This window comes from Cajanus cajan, chromosome 1, assembly GCF_000230855.2.
Source record: "Cajanus cajan strain Asha chromosome 1, NIPB_CcT2T_4, whole genome shotgun sequence".
Lineage (NCBI taxonomy): Eukaryota > Viridiplantae > Streptophyta > Magnoliopsida > Fabales > Fabaceae > Cajanus > Cajanus cajan.
Genome location: NC_138517.1, coordinates 41,700,879 through 41,718,364, shown reverse-complemented (window position 1 = coordinate 41,718,364; position 17,486 = coordinate 41,700,879). Strand labels below are relative to the sequence as shown.

Here is a 17,486-nt window from a genome sequence, read left to right as displayed (position 1 = left end):
AATGCCCCTTGCTCATTTTACCCAACATTTGACACTGTTTTTCTTTCTTAGATCAAATTTTGTTAAAGCCATTATTATTTGTTATTTGTGGTTGTTTGATGGAGGGTAGATAATACTTTAACTGCTTTGCACGAAAAAAAGCTGCTACCTACGATATGATACATGTACATCAATAAGTTAATACAGACTTGGAAAAAACCAAGTTAAAACAAATTTGGAAAAAGCTACACACTAAAAGATACATCAGATACACTATAATTTCTAAGCCTTTTCATTTGTTGAGCAGTCATCACGCTTCCATCAAGATATGAAATGAAAATTTGATGCTTTACTTCCTATGCTTTTTCGATACAGGTTCTACCTGTGCATCGTCCTGCCAAAATTTTAACGTTTAAACGAACATTAATATTAAACCAATGCAAAATTACCTAGTAATGACACAGATTTTCGGATAAACCAATGCAAAATTGTACCACAAAAATGAATAGAATACATACTAATAATTTTGATAATAAATTACAGCGCATATTCGTAACATACTGAACACTTTTAGCCCTCTTTTGATATAATCATATAGGTGGATGATGGTTAATTATGTTAATAACTTTATTGCTTTGTCGCTGTTAACAAAATTCTTCTCTGGACACTTTATATTTCTAAAGATAATATGACCATCTATGATTTCATTTGGGAGCCCAAACAACCTCAACAAACTTAAGTTCAGGGTAAAAAGTGCAATGCTTATGGATTTGTAGAGATTCAAGTACCCAATGGGTGTAGCTTAGTTAGCAAAAGACTAAGTTTGGGAGGAAGGACTTCTGTTTGATTCGCGCAAAACGTATCCTTGGGAAGGGGCAAGGAGGTTTTAGCGTGAGTGTGACTCAGCTGTGGACCTAGAATTAATCTCGTAATCAGTCCAAAGGATAAAAAATTATGAAGATACCTAAGAGTCCCACCAAGGAGCCCAAAGCCCTAATTACTGGGTTAGAAAAAGAGAAGAAGTTCAAGTAATCACATACTCATTTAGGTTACTTAGAAAGTCACGTTACAAGCTAAATGCTGCAATGTAAAACATGGTTCTAAGGATCAATAGTAGGATTAAACATAAAAATAGTATTTTGTTATGTAATATCGTTGAACCAAAGGGTCATGATATCAAATTATCAATATGAGATTTGTGATACATATTTCTGTGATATTAGCCATCGTGCCATGTTTCTTTAATGATAGATACTCTCATTCTTGTAGTCTATGATAGGAAAAATAAAGGGAAAGGCAGTTAGTTGTGAGTCACACAAGAAAGATGAGATCGAAGGGAATATGCACGGAAAATAACAAAATATTCTCTATTTCTTTAAATATTCTCTATCCGAACAAAATATTTCATCCCGAAACATTTTTATTTCACAAAAAAAAAAAAGAATAACTCTTAAAATTCTCCATCTAAACACAAGGTTAATGGATTGTGTAAATTTGGGCCAGTTAATTTCTGTTTTCATTTTTTGTTTCCACTTGTCACCTTATGTTATTTTTCTCATGTTTCAAAGGTTTGTAGATGAAACAATAAAAAGAGTTTTATATTTCTCTGGTTTTATGCACAAATCTTAGAAAGCAAATTGAGAACAAGGTGACAGATATGTAAAAAAAAAAGTGAAAACAGATCAAAAACAAGATGACAATTTTCTGAACAGAAGGAAAATAGGAAATGAAAATAGAAGTAAACACTAGCATTGGATGAGGTAATTGACAACAAATTATTAGCATGGCACAACATATAAGAAAAAAGAAATAAATAATAAAAAAAAAAAACTCGGATAAATTATAATATTTTTATAACAAGTATCTTGTATATAGAAATAACAGGAATGGAAAACTTACAGCATGAGAAAGCTGCTCACGGATATAAGCCATTGATCTTAGCATAGCACCCAATGTATCCCTGGACACCTGAAACTTTACTTCTGACTCACCAGAGGTTGTCTCAGTATCTTGAAGCTGAAACATTTTCAACAATTTCATTAAATAATCCAAATGTTGGTCAAAGTAAAAGGCATCAAAGGAAACCTTTTCAGTTAGTGAGATTGACATAAGAGAATATCATACAACAGGAGACATGGTATGTATAGTTAATGACAAGTTCCCTGCATTTATTTTTATCAATATCTTTGTCTCTATTCTTAAAAGGAGTGAGGGGTGTAAAGGTCAGTGAGAATTAACAATACTCTTATTTATAATTGCCAAATAGGGTATGTATCAGGATTCAACGAGACCTTTTTCCAAACTGGGAATCATGAACTGTGACAATCAGTTCAATACCGTAAGACAGTATCAAATAGATAAATAACTTGAAGAAAAAAATATATATAGAAAGTTATATGTGCATATAATTGAAGAAAATGCCCAAGGTGACCACCAGAAGTTAAGAGAAACCCCATTAATAATTAAATAAATAAAAAATCATGATTCACAAGTACTCAAGTCTTTATGTAATGCATAAAATATAATAATGAAGCAAAACTCGAAAATGTTCAAACTAAGTAAAAGAGAAGGGCCTGTACATTCTATAAAAGAAACATCCCGATGATAGTGCACAACAAATTGTTATCTTCCTTCAATAAACTTAAATACAAATTCGGGTAGTCTTTTGAAAAAGAAAAACAAAAATCCAAAATCCAAGGGATTTTATTGGAAAGGTAACACCAATCTAGGTCAGATCCAATCCACCGCAAGAACAAAAGTATTAGGCTCTTGAGAATTGTGTGAAGCTTTTTAGCCTCTTGAGGATCCTGAAATAAATGTAATAAAGCCTATTAATAGGAGTGATTTCCTTCATTTTGTAATCATTCCATTAGAAATCTTTCAAGTCAGTATCAAAGCACCCAGTCATTGGGAGAGTTTTGTATCTGAAGTCCTCCCACCTCACTGTTGAGAAGTTAGCATCACCTTCACTACACCAGCTAATTTATTGACCCATTCATACCTATTGCAAGAATCATTTCTCTCAACATTCACTGTTAATCGTCACTATTCATCATCACTTCATCGCTTGTCCTTACTTGCTGCGAAAAGCAATTTCTCCATAGCTGAAGACAAATAAGTTGCAGTTCAACCTTTGACCCACATTGATGATTGAACTGCTCATTTTGCAAGGCAATTATCACCTTGATGAGAGGAACTATCTCCAGCAATGGGTCACAAACCTCTGTTATTGATTGTGATAACTAATAACATTCAACCTCAGTTGCCCCCTAATTTTTAAAATGTGCTTCATATTCCTAATACTTCCAAATATCCAACCTGTTGCATCGACCACTTCAATCACCCAAACCAGAGGTAACCAATGTTAGAAATGGCAGATTGTGAAACATGGCAGAACACCAAACTTCCGCCATATAAACACACCATTGCAGCCTATGGAGCCACCATAGAAGGCATCCCTTCACAAATTGCCTATGGCGAATGGAAAAAAATCTGCCATGCCATTCCACCATGGTGGCACTATTTAATACTCATGAAGAATCTATAAATACTCCATGAGATCCTAACCTTGATCATTTACTCATTAACTTGAGCTATGGAGTCCAGATACTTAGAACAACACGGGCACAACATGGTACAAGTACTGAGATATGACAATTTTTTGAAATTTAAGATACAATACAACTTTAGATACGTTACTAAAAAATTATAGGACAATTTATTTAGATGTAGAATACTGGTAAAGAAATGCACATTTATCATTTCTCGTTAATTCATAATTATGATCACAATTCACAAAAAAATTATTTGTGATCATAACAAAAAAACGTGCAGAATATAGTTTCTGCTCATACCATAACCAATTTTAGTTCATTATATCAATAAAAGAATCTTTGGTAGAACTTAAAACAAATGAGCTCTATACAATAGCCTAGGACTCAAAAGCATCATTACTAAATTATTGTCTAATGCTATTTGTATCAATCTCCTCTCCCCCTTACCATAAATTAGAACCATTTCTTCTAAGTCTGGTTTTTCCAGGGACAATTATGTCAATTCAAGAAGTCTAGCACCATTAGCAAGTGGATGATGTATATTTCTACTAATGTGCTACAACCTAGCCTCTCCTTTTTATACCCTTCATCATAGACAAAAGTCAAAGGTTCAAACACACAGAGATCAAATATTCTACCCATTTTGGATCTATTTAGTTTTTCTTCAAAGAATGAATAGAGGAGTGCGTACTCTAATTCCTCTCAAGCATGAGAAAGAATATGGTTGCACAAGAAGCTTAAGGCAAGCTTGTTGGATACTTCTTGGATACGTATCCAAGACGTATACTAGAAAAAAAGTTTTAAAAAATTGATGAAAAAAGATTGGATACTTTTGGATACATATGCAGAAGTATATGAGGAGTATTAGTATCTGACACGGGTACAATATTGATACTTTTCCATTTTTTAAGTATTTGGGCTTCATAAAAGGAAAAAGATTTTGCAACATGTATCCTATATCTCAATATGTATCTACTACGCAACTTTTTGCGCAATAACAAAGTTTCATTTCAGCTATTGATTCTATTAGAATTCCTACAATTACATCAGTACAGGAAGCCTTAGAGGATGAGAATTGTGTTGAAGTCATAAATGAAGAGATAAGTGCATTGAAAAAGAATGAGACTTGGAATTGATTATGAAGAGACATTTGATCCCATAGCAAAAGTGAATACAATATGGCCTTGACAGCGCATTTTGATTGGAAAATGCATCAATTTGATGTTAAAAATGTTTTCTTGCATGGAAATTTGGAAGAGGAAATCTATATGAAGATCCACCTGGATATGATACAACTAATAAAGGAAATAAGGTTTGCAGATTAAAAAAGTATTTTATGGCCTCAAGGTTCACTCAGGTTATGGTATCCTTAGTACAAGCAAAGTCAAGGTGATCATACCCTTCTTAAATAACATTTCATCTTTTGAGGAAGGCAAACTTACAGTGCTTTGGCCTATGAAGATGATATGATTATTGCAAGTGATGATGAACTCAAAAATTTTAAGGGAGAAGTTAGCTACTCTGTTTTAGATTAAGGACATCAAGAACTGAAGCACTTCCTCAATTTCTTGAAATACATGTTGTCTACTCTATGCAGGGCATTTTTATTCTTCAAAGAAACTGTGTTGGATCTTCTTAAAGAGACTGCTAAGTTGGGTTGTAAGACTATGAGTACCCATAGACAAAAATCACAGGATTGGGAATGTTGGAAGAAAACAAGGGTGGAGAAACCAAGTATCAAAAACTTGTGAGAAAGCTCATCTATCCATCGCACACCAGGCCTGATATAGCTTATTTAGATAGTATGGTTAGTCAATTCATGCATAATCCAACAAATAAGCACTTTCAAGTTGTAAATAGAATTATTCAATATTTAAAGGTCTCTCTCGGAAGAGGATTTCTACTAAAAAAAAGAGGGGAGACTATCTACATTGACTATGCAAGGCTGATTGTGACAAGAGTTCCACCACAGGATATTTAGGTGACAAGAGTTCCACCACAAGATCAAGTGTAGAGGCAAAATTTAGAGTCACAGCTCAAGGGGTGAATGAGTTGTTATAAATGAGACTCTCAATAACCTCAGAATAAAAGCTCTTATGTAATTATTTTGTAAGTTTTTCATCATCACTGCACACAACCCAATTTATTATGAAGGGATAAAGCATATAGAAATGCATTGACATTAGGGATGGCAACGGGGCGGGGCGGGTACGGGTTTCATGATACCCGTCCCCGTCCCCGCAAGTAAAACTCATCCCCATCCCCGTCCCCATACCCGTCGGGTATGGATTTTCATCCCCATCCCTATCCCCGTCGGGTATCGGGTATACCCGTACCCGTACCCGTACACGTCAATTTTTTTATTTTTTATTTTTTTTTTTAAAAAATAATATTTTTAAATTATTTTTTTATTATATTATAATTATAATTAGGTTATTTTTTTATCTCACATTATAATAAATAATCATACATAAAAAAATATTAAAAATTTTTAATATAATTAAATTAAAAGTGAATATTAAATTAAAAATGAGAACGGGGACGGGTACGGGTACGGGTACGGGGCGGGTAAGTACATACCCGTACCCGTACCCGTACCCGATTCAATATATCGGGTTTTACCCGTACCCGTACCCGTACCCGGTCAAACCGGGTATTCCCTGTCAAAGTCGGGACGGGTTCGGGTATTACCCACGGGTACGGGTATATTTGCCATCCCTGACATGTCTTTAAAGAAAAATTAGACAATGGTGTTATAGGTATATTGTACACAATGTTGTCAGTATAACCGCGGATGGCGGCAAGGACCTTTAAGTGCCATACTGCCATGGCGGTCTATGGCAGACATCATGGCAGGAAAAAGAATATATATATATATATATATATATATATATATATAAATATGATGCAAAAATAGAAAAATAACAAACACATATTAAAACCAACAATATAACAATCTAAAATTCATGGCATTCATAATCTAGTGATAGTCATCATAAAAAAACAAATTCCTAACCAACAAAAGGATTAAATAGCCATCAAAACAAAGAAACGATGTTAAAAAACAGCAAAACACAATGACAATTCCTAAAACTATTTTGTTTAATCCTCCTCATCCACATCAATGTCTGCATAATTAATTTCCACATGATGATGTTGCTCATTCAAAAATCCTTCAGCTTCTTCTCCATTTGAATGTATGAAATTAGCATTTGGCACTAATTCCTCCTCCTCAGTGCTAGAATCTTCTGATGCCTCAACTTCTTCAACTCTTTTCCCCTTGTTCTTTGAAGCTACTCCTTTGGCTCTTTAAGTAGATGTTCCTACTTGTCCCTCTTCTTTTGTAACGCCTAGTGTATTGTCTAGGCTCATCAAGTCCCGAAGCTTGATAAACTTGTCTCCAAGTAAGGTCATCATCTCTTTCATGAACCCTCTCATCTTCACCTTCTTCCTCATCCATCTCTCCAATTAGCCATTCATTGCAATCATCAATCCCATTGAGACTAATTGGATCAATTTCATCCTTAAGGTTATACCTTTGATGGAGTGTTTGATTATACTTGACAAATACCAAGTCATGTAGTCTTTTATGCTCGAGTCTATTCCTTCTCTTAGTATGAACCTAAAACATTTAAATAAAAACTTATTACTTAAGGAATAATAAGCAAGACATTGATTGTTGACTTTAAATACGAAATTAATTACTTGCTCAAAGACACTCCAATTACGTTCACAACCCAAAGCACTACATGCCAAGCTAAGGATCCTTATTGGAAGTTGTTGCAAATAGGGAGTATCTAAACCATACATCTGCCACCATTGAGCTACAAATGCAAACAAAATATGTTAAACACAAACACTTAAGCAAATGACTTAAAGAATAAAAGTTCAGAAGTTACAATGTTATGTCTCTTACCCAGTGCAACTTCACTCCTCATTGCTATAGTAGTTGTGGACCCAAACATACCACTCGCAACTTTATAGTAAGCCAACTCTTTATGAACAATCTTCTTCATCTCCAAATCTCCCAGCAACTTATTGATACAATCATACAAACCCCTAATAATCTCACCATTAAACTCCATCTGTGGGTTGGCATAAAAGAACTTCAGGTTCAAAAAGTGACTGGTAGTATGTAAAGGGCGATGAAGCTAAATATCCCATCTTTTATTAATGATTGCAAACACATCCTTGTATTTGCTTTCATTTTTAAAAGATTTCATAATGGTTTCCTTCGCCTTGTCCATTGCCTCATATATGTAGCCCATGGTTGGTTTTTTCTCACCATCCACAAGCCTAAGCACTTTCACAAGAAGAGCCATCACTTTCAAAATGAAAACTACATTCTTCCAGAAACTAGGCATCAAGACAGTTTTAGTGGCTTCCTTTCCCTTGGCCTCCTTTGCTAGCTTGTTTTCATTCCACTCTTCTGACACAAACATCTTTCGAAAATTAGTTTTCTCTTGATGAATCCTCCCCAAGGAAAGATAAGATGTTGCAAATCAATTGACATGCCTCACTAACTCCCTCCCACCGATAAAGAACCTCAACATGCTCAAAGTGCTTGAATGGCTATAAATGAAGCCAACAAGAGAGATAGCTCGCTGAATGATCTTCTTTATATTGGGCAGCTTACCAATGTCCTCTAACATCAAGTCTATACAATGTGCAACACAAGAGGTCCAATAAATTTTTGGTCTTTTTTCCTCTAGCAACCTACCGATAAGAACATAGTTACTTTTGTTGTCCATTATAACTTGAACAACCTTTTCCTCTTCAATCTCCTCCACAATAGAATCCAACAACTCAAATATATTCTCACCGGTCTTTACATAGTCAGATGCATCAATCGACCTTAAGAACATTGTCCCAAAAGAGGAGTTCACCAAAAAGTTGATTATGCTTTTTTGTTTCCTATCAATCCAAGCATCTGACATTAAGAAACACCCAAAACTTGCCCACTAATCCTTTAGTGGCTTCATTAATTCATTAGTGTACTCCACCTCTTTTTGAAGGAGAGGTGCTCTATTATCATGATAGGAAGGAGCTTTCAAATGCTTCCCAAAATGCCCAACTTCAAGAAGCATATCTTGAAAACTTTCGAACTTTATCATGTTGAAAGGTATGCCAGCTTGGTACCAAAAGCGGACTATATATTGGTACACCCTTTCTGTAGCTTTTTTATCACAAAGCTCTCTTATGCTCACTTGCACCACCTTGTCTTTCCTATTTTTAGTAGCTGTAGATTGAGATTGACTGTAAAGGTCCATAGGTCCCTTCCTAGTATCCTTCAATCTGAAATCACCAACAGGAGGTAGCCGAGCATCAAAACTTCCAATTTCCATAAATCCTTATTCACATTGTGCTTCAATCTCTTGCATTGCCTTCTTGAATGATTCATTTTGCTTCTGCTTCTTACCATCCATAGTTGTCCTTATCTCAACCTTGACAGCTTCAAGAGCCATCAAAAAGGTTGTAACATTGTTTGCCTTTCCAATCAAATGTTGTTTCACCCTTGTGATACCTCCTTTCATAACCTTCCGGCAATAGTTACAAAAAATCTCATTTGTATCATCCTGTCTCATCGGTGTACAATGCTTCCAAACAACATCAGTCCTCTTAAAATAAATGGAATTGGAAGATGACCCTGTTAGTGGCTGGTTGTTTGATTCTACCTCCCTTGACATTGTTGTAGACTGTGGTGGTCGCATCGGAGGAGGCAACAGCGGCAACAAAACTCAAAGGACGAGGTGCACAGAGGGAGAAGGTGCAGAATCGCGCGCGAAGGGAGAAGGAGAGAATCGCGTGTAGAGGGAAAAGAAGTTGTCGTGCGTAGAGGGAGAAGCGGTTGCGCGCGGTGGTGGCCGCGTCGGAGGCGACAACGGCGGCAGAACTTGTCAGAGGAGGTGCATTGTTGACCTTGCATAGAGGAGACAATGTTTCAGAGCTTTAGGGTTAGGGTTGTCTGTTGCGAACCAATTCAAGAAAATGGAATGCCCAAACCCGGAAAAAATGGGAAAAAAAAAGCCCAAAATGGGCGCCATGACCGCCACGCCATTACCGCCATACAAAGGCCAAACAACCATAATAGAACGCCGCCGCCGCCACCATATCCTTATGGCGCCGCCATAACCACCATTTAACAACACTGATTGTACATCCCTTTAAGACACCAGTTGGCAAATATATTCACCAAAGGATTTCCTATTGACCAATTTCAAGATCTAATTTACAAGCTAGCAATGATTAATACTCTCACCGGTCCATTTTATAAGATTCAATTAACTGAAACACAAAAATTATGGAAATTTGTTAATTTAGTAAATAGCATTTTATTTGTTCTAAATTTAAATGCTTGGGCCAAAATAATACCCAACATTAATGAGACATACTTTGATTTGTTTTACAAATACTTTATAAAGGAATTATATGTGAGAGATAAAAGGAGTAAGAGAGTGAGAGAGAGAGATGAGAGAAGATTTGCAATAGGCAAAGAATGTAACTTATTAACTGCTGAAAAACAGAGTACAAGACAGGTTTTATAGAGCCAATTAAGATTGGTCTATAATAACCTAATTATCTATAATAACCGAAAGATAACCTGATTATCTATAATAACAGAAAGATAACCTAATTATCTATAATAACCGAAAGTAACAATAAAGGAGTAAAACTGTACTCCAATAGCCCCCCGCAAGCTCAAGTAGGATGAGGAGACTCAACTACTTGAAGCTTGGACCGAAGTTCACAAAACCGCGCAGGTGAGAGAGCTTTGGTGAGCACATCAGCACACTGATCAATAGCTGGAACATGAACAACTTGAAGACACTTGGCAGCCACTTTCTCGCGAACAAAGAAAAGGTCTAATTCCATATGTTTGGTGCGTGCATGAAGTAACAATAAAGGAGTAAAACTGTACTCCAATACTTTATGAGTTAATCACCTATACACTGTGGGTGTAAAGTTTTTTTACACTGGCAACCAACTATATATTTTAATTATGTCATGTTACTATTAAAAGTAAATGTATTTATAGTGCCATGGCACAACTAAAAAATATAATTGGTTGCCAGTGTAAAAAAACTTTACACTAACAGTGTATAGGTGACTAACTCATACTTTATTATCTTTAATTCTTTTAATCTATCTCCTCAATAATGTATTTATTAATCTAATTTTTATTGGCTATACATACGAAGAGATGAAGTAAGGATGTCAAGATGCTATAGCTATATATATGAGGTAAAGTTAGACTCTCAAAGAGCATAAGGCGTTAATATATTTCACCTACTATTTATTGAACTTAGAGAAATGACTCATAATTATGGGTACTTTTGTATTAAAACAAATAATGCATGAGACAATATTAGATTGTTTCTTATAAAAAGGATCAAGCAACATCTCTAATTTGGTTCATATAAAAAAGACAGGAGAGTATAATTTAATTTTTTTTTTTTATCTTTAACAAGCATGTACATGTTCTTAGGCTAATAGCTTCTTGAGAATGCCTAAAAACATGTTCATATGTTCTTATTACTCCACATAACTGCCAGTTTTCTCGCTATGGCTCTGAAGTCAGAATGCCATCTCTCTCTTGAACATGAGATGCTGAGGATTCACACTCTATTTTGCCAATTATACATTCATTATATTTAAATATATTTGATGAAAACAATTTATAGGATGTTAGTGTCAAAACAAATACAGTTTTATGACTTAACAAAGATGTCAGAATTTATCTGCCTAAATTAGCATATCTTATCTTATAATACTACATTCTTAATGAAACCAAAAAAATTAAATAAGTTTGTCACTTTTCTAACTAGATAATAAAAACAAACTCTCATAACAACTTTTTTAATAATCAATCCCAATGCCCCATACCACCAAAGCCTCCTGAAATACAATTAACTAGTTTTGTTCCCTTGTCAAATATTGAAATTTATGCATTAAATTATCTTCCAGAATAACATATCAATAGCGGAAATTCTCACTTTATAAATCATAAATATACATGTATATATTTCTTAATCCCTGCAGTAACTTGTCATGAAGAAAATTGTTGAGGAAATTTATCAGAGATGTTTAAAGATGCATTATCTATGGTTTTCTTGTACTGAAGTTTAGAAAGATAATTCAACATAACTCAATCAGCGAATATATGAAAAGAATAAGTTTTGAAAATAAAATGAGATACCTTGAGATTTATTACAGCAACCTTATTTGCTGGCGTTGACAGCTGTTCGCTGATGTAAGCCATAGACTTCAACATTGGTTCCAAAGTAACTCTGGAGAGATGAAACTTAACCTCAGATTCTGTGGATGGAGCCTTGGTATAATCTTGCAACTGCAATATGATTCTTGAAGATGTCAAACTCAAAGGACTAAATCTCCACACTGAATACCACAAAATTGTGAGACTACAGAAAATATTTCTACCCATGCAAATCAAGGATTGACAACCCAATCAATTTTGCAGTTAAACTAAATGAAGGATACTGCAAGTCTTTTCTTGTTTGTGATTAATATGAGCATACCTTCAGATTGATAACGGCTACTTTATTCCCAGGAGTTGTGTTCTTGTTCTCCATTACCCATGTCATTGATTTTAGGCATGGAAGAACTACCTATATGAAAGAACCCCAAGGACCACATCAATGTTCTGGATTCCTAATCTATTAAACCATAGAAACAAAAAAACAATAGTGAGTTGTATTTTCAGGTACCATGTTTTCAGATTGACCATCATCACGATGAAGAGAGACTGGGGCCATCCGAGGCAAGTTTAGATCAGCAACTGATTGAACAGGACCACCAGCATCATTAAGATTAAACCGCCTTGTTATTTCATCTTGTCGCGGCCATAAAAGAGGAGTTGTTGTATCCAAAGTCGGAGTAGGAATTTTCCTGTCATCATAAGCAGAACTACTGACCTGACTATTAGGAAGTGTCACTTTAGCAACACTTCTTTTCACAGTAGCAACCTTCTTTCCACCTTCTCTAAGACCACTTATTGCAGCATTATAAGTTTCCACAGTTACAGCTCCTTCCTCAGCATATCTGATAGCTTCCTTACATAGATTGCTGTACCTTGCTGTCAAAGACTCCTGTGCATGTGATTCACTGGTATGTTCATCTGATCCTGCACTGCTTTTTGCATTCCTTGTCCATCGTTTTAAGATGTAATGGGGTGGTAAGGTAAGTACATTTGTCACGGTGAAAACAGTTAAAACATGCCTGCAAAGAATGCCTGAATACTCAAACATTTGGCAACTACAGTTAGCTTTCAACTCAGAATGGTTTAATGTGACCATATATGCCTTTTGGTCATCCTCAAATTTAGCAACTCTGAATGTGCTATTTGGCCCATCTCCTTCAATTCTATTTGCAGTATAAACAAAAGTTTCAACAAGCTCTTCTTGAAACTTTGCAAATATTTTTCTCGTATAAAGATCAGCAGCCTGTTTCTCCATTGGTGAAGGCGTCTTCAAAACTGCTGTTGTGCTAACTGTCTCAAAATCTGCTTCCATTTCATTTTCAATCCAGCTCTCTAAAGCTCTTTCATACTGCCTGAAGAACAATGGCAATGTTGTTTGTTGGTTGACATAACCATCAAAAAAAGAACCATCAAATCCTTGAGTAGGAGATATTGCTGCAAAAAATGAATCACGGAAGTATGCGGGAACCCATTGAGCACGAGCATTATACAATGACTGAAGCCAATCGTTTCTTCTAAGTTCATATTTATCAAGGATAATATTCCAAGATGATTCAAACTCCTCAATGGTTTCTGTCAAGTTAATACAATTATAAAGTTCAACTTGAAAATTTGGATGCGCAAGACATACATGGGCCAACTTCTCTTGGCCTTCTCTCAAGATATGCCACTTGCTAATACAGTGGCGAGCTTGTGGGAAAACTTGAGAAACTGCTGTCTGCATGGCTCTGTCTTGATCAGTAGTTATAGAGACAGGTTGACGATCATTCATTGCTGTCAGAAATGTCTTCAAGAGCCATAAAAAAGATGCCTCAGAATCATCCAAAAGGAGTGCACAACCAAACAAAACCATTTGACCATGATGGTTTACCCCGGTAAAAGGAGCAAATGGGACTCTATATTGGTTTACTTTGTATGCTGTGTCCAGATGAACTGTGTCACCATAATAACTGTATGCAGTCCTTGATCTTGCATCTGCCCAAAAGACATTAGACATACGATTGTCTTCATCAAGTTGTATAGCATAGAAGAAACCAGGGTTCTCAGCTTGCATCTTCTTAAAATACTCCAGCAGATTATGAGCATCCTTCCCCAATGTCCTGTTTTGAAAATAAGGCCTAACAGCATAATTCATCGATGTGGAATTTTTAACTGGGTGACTGCGTTCAGAAGCAGCAGCATGAATATTCCTCATCCCATGACTATTCTGATTTGAAACACGATTCCCATCCATGGATACATACATGACACCACTGGGAACAAGACCCACTCCTTGATAAGTTTCAGGCATTGTCCTTCCGACACTAGAAAAATGCTTACTTGGGCGATTATTGTGCGCCTTACTGGAACTCACCATGGAATGACTATGCTCCTTCACAAATTTTGTTACGACCCATTTATTTGGACTTTTTAACTCGATCCTAATCATTGCATTGCAACTTTCATTTGGCCTTTTTTTCAAACCTTCCCTTCCACACACAAACTCCCGATACATACTGTCCCCATCAGCTTTAGAGCGACCATATGGGCCAACTTTAGAGCTAAAACCCATATGTCTGGCATACTCATTATATAAAGTCTTAGCAACATCTACAGAGTCAAATTCCATACCCAAGTATGGCTCAGAAATCCCATCCTCAGCCTGAGATCCATAGTTTTCAGCATTATTAACTTCACCATCACTTGGTTCTGCATCCCCATCATCTGCCTTGGTTTGATGACCACCTCCTTCCACGTTTATCACTTGAACATCCATTCAAACAATTTATACCACTATCTTAATGTGTGCCTATTTCATGGGTAAATGGACTGACCATGGAATGAATGCTTTAACCCTATCAAATAGAAAGTAGGTGCAATCTAAGTTGCCTGTGCTCCAAGTAAATACAAAATTGAGAAAAGACAGTTCCAGAAAAGAAAAAATGATGATATCCTAAGACTGCACAAAGTTGATTCCGTAAACAACACAATCACTTCCTCTGCGCATGCATTAAAAGCAAGTGACATCAACAATGAAAGGGAACTTAACATAGAAAATGAACTGCTAAGCTACCCAAAAAGTAAGTTTGTTCAAATAATTTTTTTACCGAATTGAGCTTTTATGAAGTGACATCATCATCTGTGGTTTCTGCCTGGTTTTTAAGTTGGAATTCAAAACATACCGGCTTCAGAAAGCAGGCACAGGTCTGCAAGGAATCTTAAGGATCTGTTTGGTTGGGTGGATGAAAAACAAAGAAGGAGAAAAAATATCGAAATTTGAATTGAAATGAACGTTAAAGGAGGGAAAAATTCGATGTTTTGCTCCTAAAAGTCAACTTCTTTTCTCCTTTTTTTCTTTCATGTCTTCAACCAAAAAAAAGAAAAAACCTCATTATTCACGTTTTTGGTCCTCTCTATTTTCTCTCCACCCAACCAAACATATCATTATATATACTCAAATTATGCCAATAACATGAGACTTCAATGTCGTCAAATATGTGTAAGCTATCTACGATATACTATAATATATATAATACATAATATAATAACTACAATTCACAAATTTATTAATAAATTAATCATCACAATTAAAAAGTTGTAGAAACTACAAAAACCAAAAATTATCATTTGAATTAAATTTTTATGCAGTGTACTCTTATCATGTGGCAAGATTACTTTTGTAATAATTATTTGAAAGTCATATCTAGGAAAAACATTAATAGAAAAGAAAATGCTATGAAGATTAATAAAGCCTCTAATACATAAGACTTTGAGTTCTACAACGACGAAAAAAACTAAAAGCTTGAAAATTAACCTAGAATTGGGGACATTTACAAATTTACTGACTAAACGATTATGTGCATATTGATATGAAAAATTGAAGCCCCAACTTACAGGAACGGCTATAAATTATTAGGAGCCGACGATAAATTGATTCACAAATCTCCCAATTTTGGGGGTTGAAGAAGAATCCCAGAAACTCGAATACGGGGAAACGGATTCTGTTCCGAGTGGTGGTGGAAACGCGCGTGACTAGTGTGGTTCGGGAACGAAACGACCGCGTATTGACGGTGGTTAGGGTTTCTCCACCACCGGGAGTTGCAGAGAGGAGAGAGGAGGGAGAAAGAGAGAGAGGAGAGAGAGTGAGTGCGTGTCGCACAGATTCGATGAGACATAAGTAGACACGCGTGATGTGCGCCGTTTGATTTAAATCGTACGGTCATTGTTGGTTCAAACCGAACTGCTTTCACTTTTATCAAAGTGGGATCTGAGTTCAACTTGTGCTATTTGTGGTTGGATTTGCCAAGTGCATTACCCATGTCAGTGGGCTCCTTAACACGCTTTGCATCAGCCTTCTTTTTTTTTTTTTTTAATAAACCTTTTATTAGTTTTTTTTTATATAAGAAAAGAGTTCATGTTTAAATTTTTATATGTACGATCGATTTAAATATTTTTATATTATATAAAAAAGAAACATATTTTTATATTATAGATTAATCATAAATCAATTGAATTATAATTTTCAAATTCATTTTTACTTTAGAACCAATGTATAAGATTTTCAAACATATTATTGTCATTGTAATTTTTATGGGTAAAAAAATAATTTATTCCATGCAAGAATACTTTTTTTAAATAGGTATTTGTTATGCAAAATATTTTTATTTTTTTGAAATTTTAAATTGAAAATTTTGATTTTTCATATTTAATAATTATTTAAAAATAAAAGTTCTCTAGGAAATATAGCTTTCGATAAATTATTTTTATCCCATTTTGGTACAAAAATATTATCATGGAAGTATGAATCCAACTTTTTTAAATTTAGAAAAAAAAATTTATGTATATAAAAGAATCACAATATCTCTTTTTATAATAAAAATTTAATTAATATTTTTTTTCATTATCACTTGAACAACAAATACGAAAATACATGAATTTTATTAAATAATTAAAATATTAATTAAATTAAATAAGCAATTAGACATTTTTTCACTTTTAATTAGATAATTTTTAGAAGAAAAAAAATCAATGCAACATTTCATATATGAACTTTAATAAGTTATTTTTTTATTTTTTTTATTACAAAATATTTAATTGTTATTAGATAGAAATTACTATTTTTTATCACTTTTCTCGTTAATCTAATAAAAAAATTAAATAATTATATAATTTTCATTAAATGCAGTAGTTTATAATTATTTAAAATTTATAAATCATAAAATTATATTATTAATTTTTTATTATGATTTTTAGCTTCTAAATTTAACAAATTATTTAAGCAAAATAACATTATATATATATATATATATACTATTTTCTAGCTTACTTTTTTATTTTAATTATTATTTTGATGGTTAATTTGACTTATTTTCTTATTATGATAAATTGGGAAAACTGTATTTTATACTTTGATTTTCTATGATTTTGTGTATAATTTAATTATATGGAAATTTTTTATTTGTTATTTTAAGCTAAATATTTTTCTTTTATGTTAGATTATGATACGAGTATATCCTTCAAGAAAAAAGAAACTCAATTTTTTATAAAAGATATTTTGTAAAAATATATTTATATAGTCACCAAAGTAATATTGTTACCAAATGTGAGAATCTTTATTTGTCAGGAATCCTATATTAATATTTCAAGAATTTTTATGAGTAACAAAACAGATTTTAGTCATTTTCAGGAATTATAATTCTCGAGGTTTGTAATTTCCAAGAATTATGATTCCTATGTGTGAAAAAATTATCCCTTAC

General features: G+C 34.2%; 2 protein-coding genes across 2 annotated transcripts; both read right to left on the bottom strand.

Moving 5' to 3' along the window:
- Nucleotides 1–125: 125 nt before the first annotated feature.
- Nucleotides 126–15,981, bottom strand: LOC109810766 (protein FAR1-RELATED SEQUENCE 3). Its single transcript, XM_020374358.3, has 6 exons — nucleotides 15,625–15,981; nucleotides 12,260–14,585; nucleotides 12,071–12,160; nucleotides 11,731–11,880; nucleotides 1,879–1,995; nucleotides 126–373 (listed from the first exon to the last, which is right to left on the bottom strand). The coding sequence occupies exons 2-6, from the start codon at nucleotides 14,504–14,506 to the stop codon at nucleotides 329–331; spliced, it is 2,649 nt and encodes an 882-aa protein (XP_020229947.1). The 5' UTR covers nucleotides 14,507–14,585; nucleotides 15,625–15,981; the 3' UTR covers nucleotides 126–328.
- Nucleotides 1,919–11,724, bottom strand: LOC145949737 (uncharacterized). The gene is made up of 3 exons (XM_083060582.1): nucleotides 7,450–11,724; nucleotides 7,239–7,357; nucleotides 1,919–7,155 (listed from the first exon to the last, which is right to left on the bottom strand). The coding sequence occupies exons 1-3, from the start codon at nucleotides 7,616–7,618 to the stop codon at nucleotides 6,799–6,801; spliced, it is 645 nt and encodes a 214-aa protein (XP_082916708.1). The 5' UTR covers nucleotides 7,619–11,724; the 3' UTR covers nucleotides 1,919–6,798.
- Nucleotides 15,982–17,486: the final 1,505 nt, after the last annotated feature.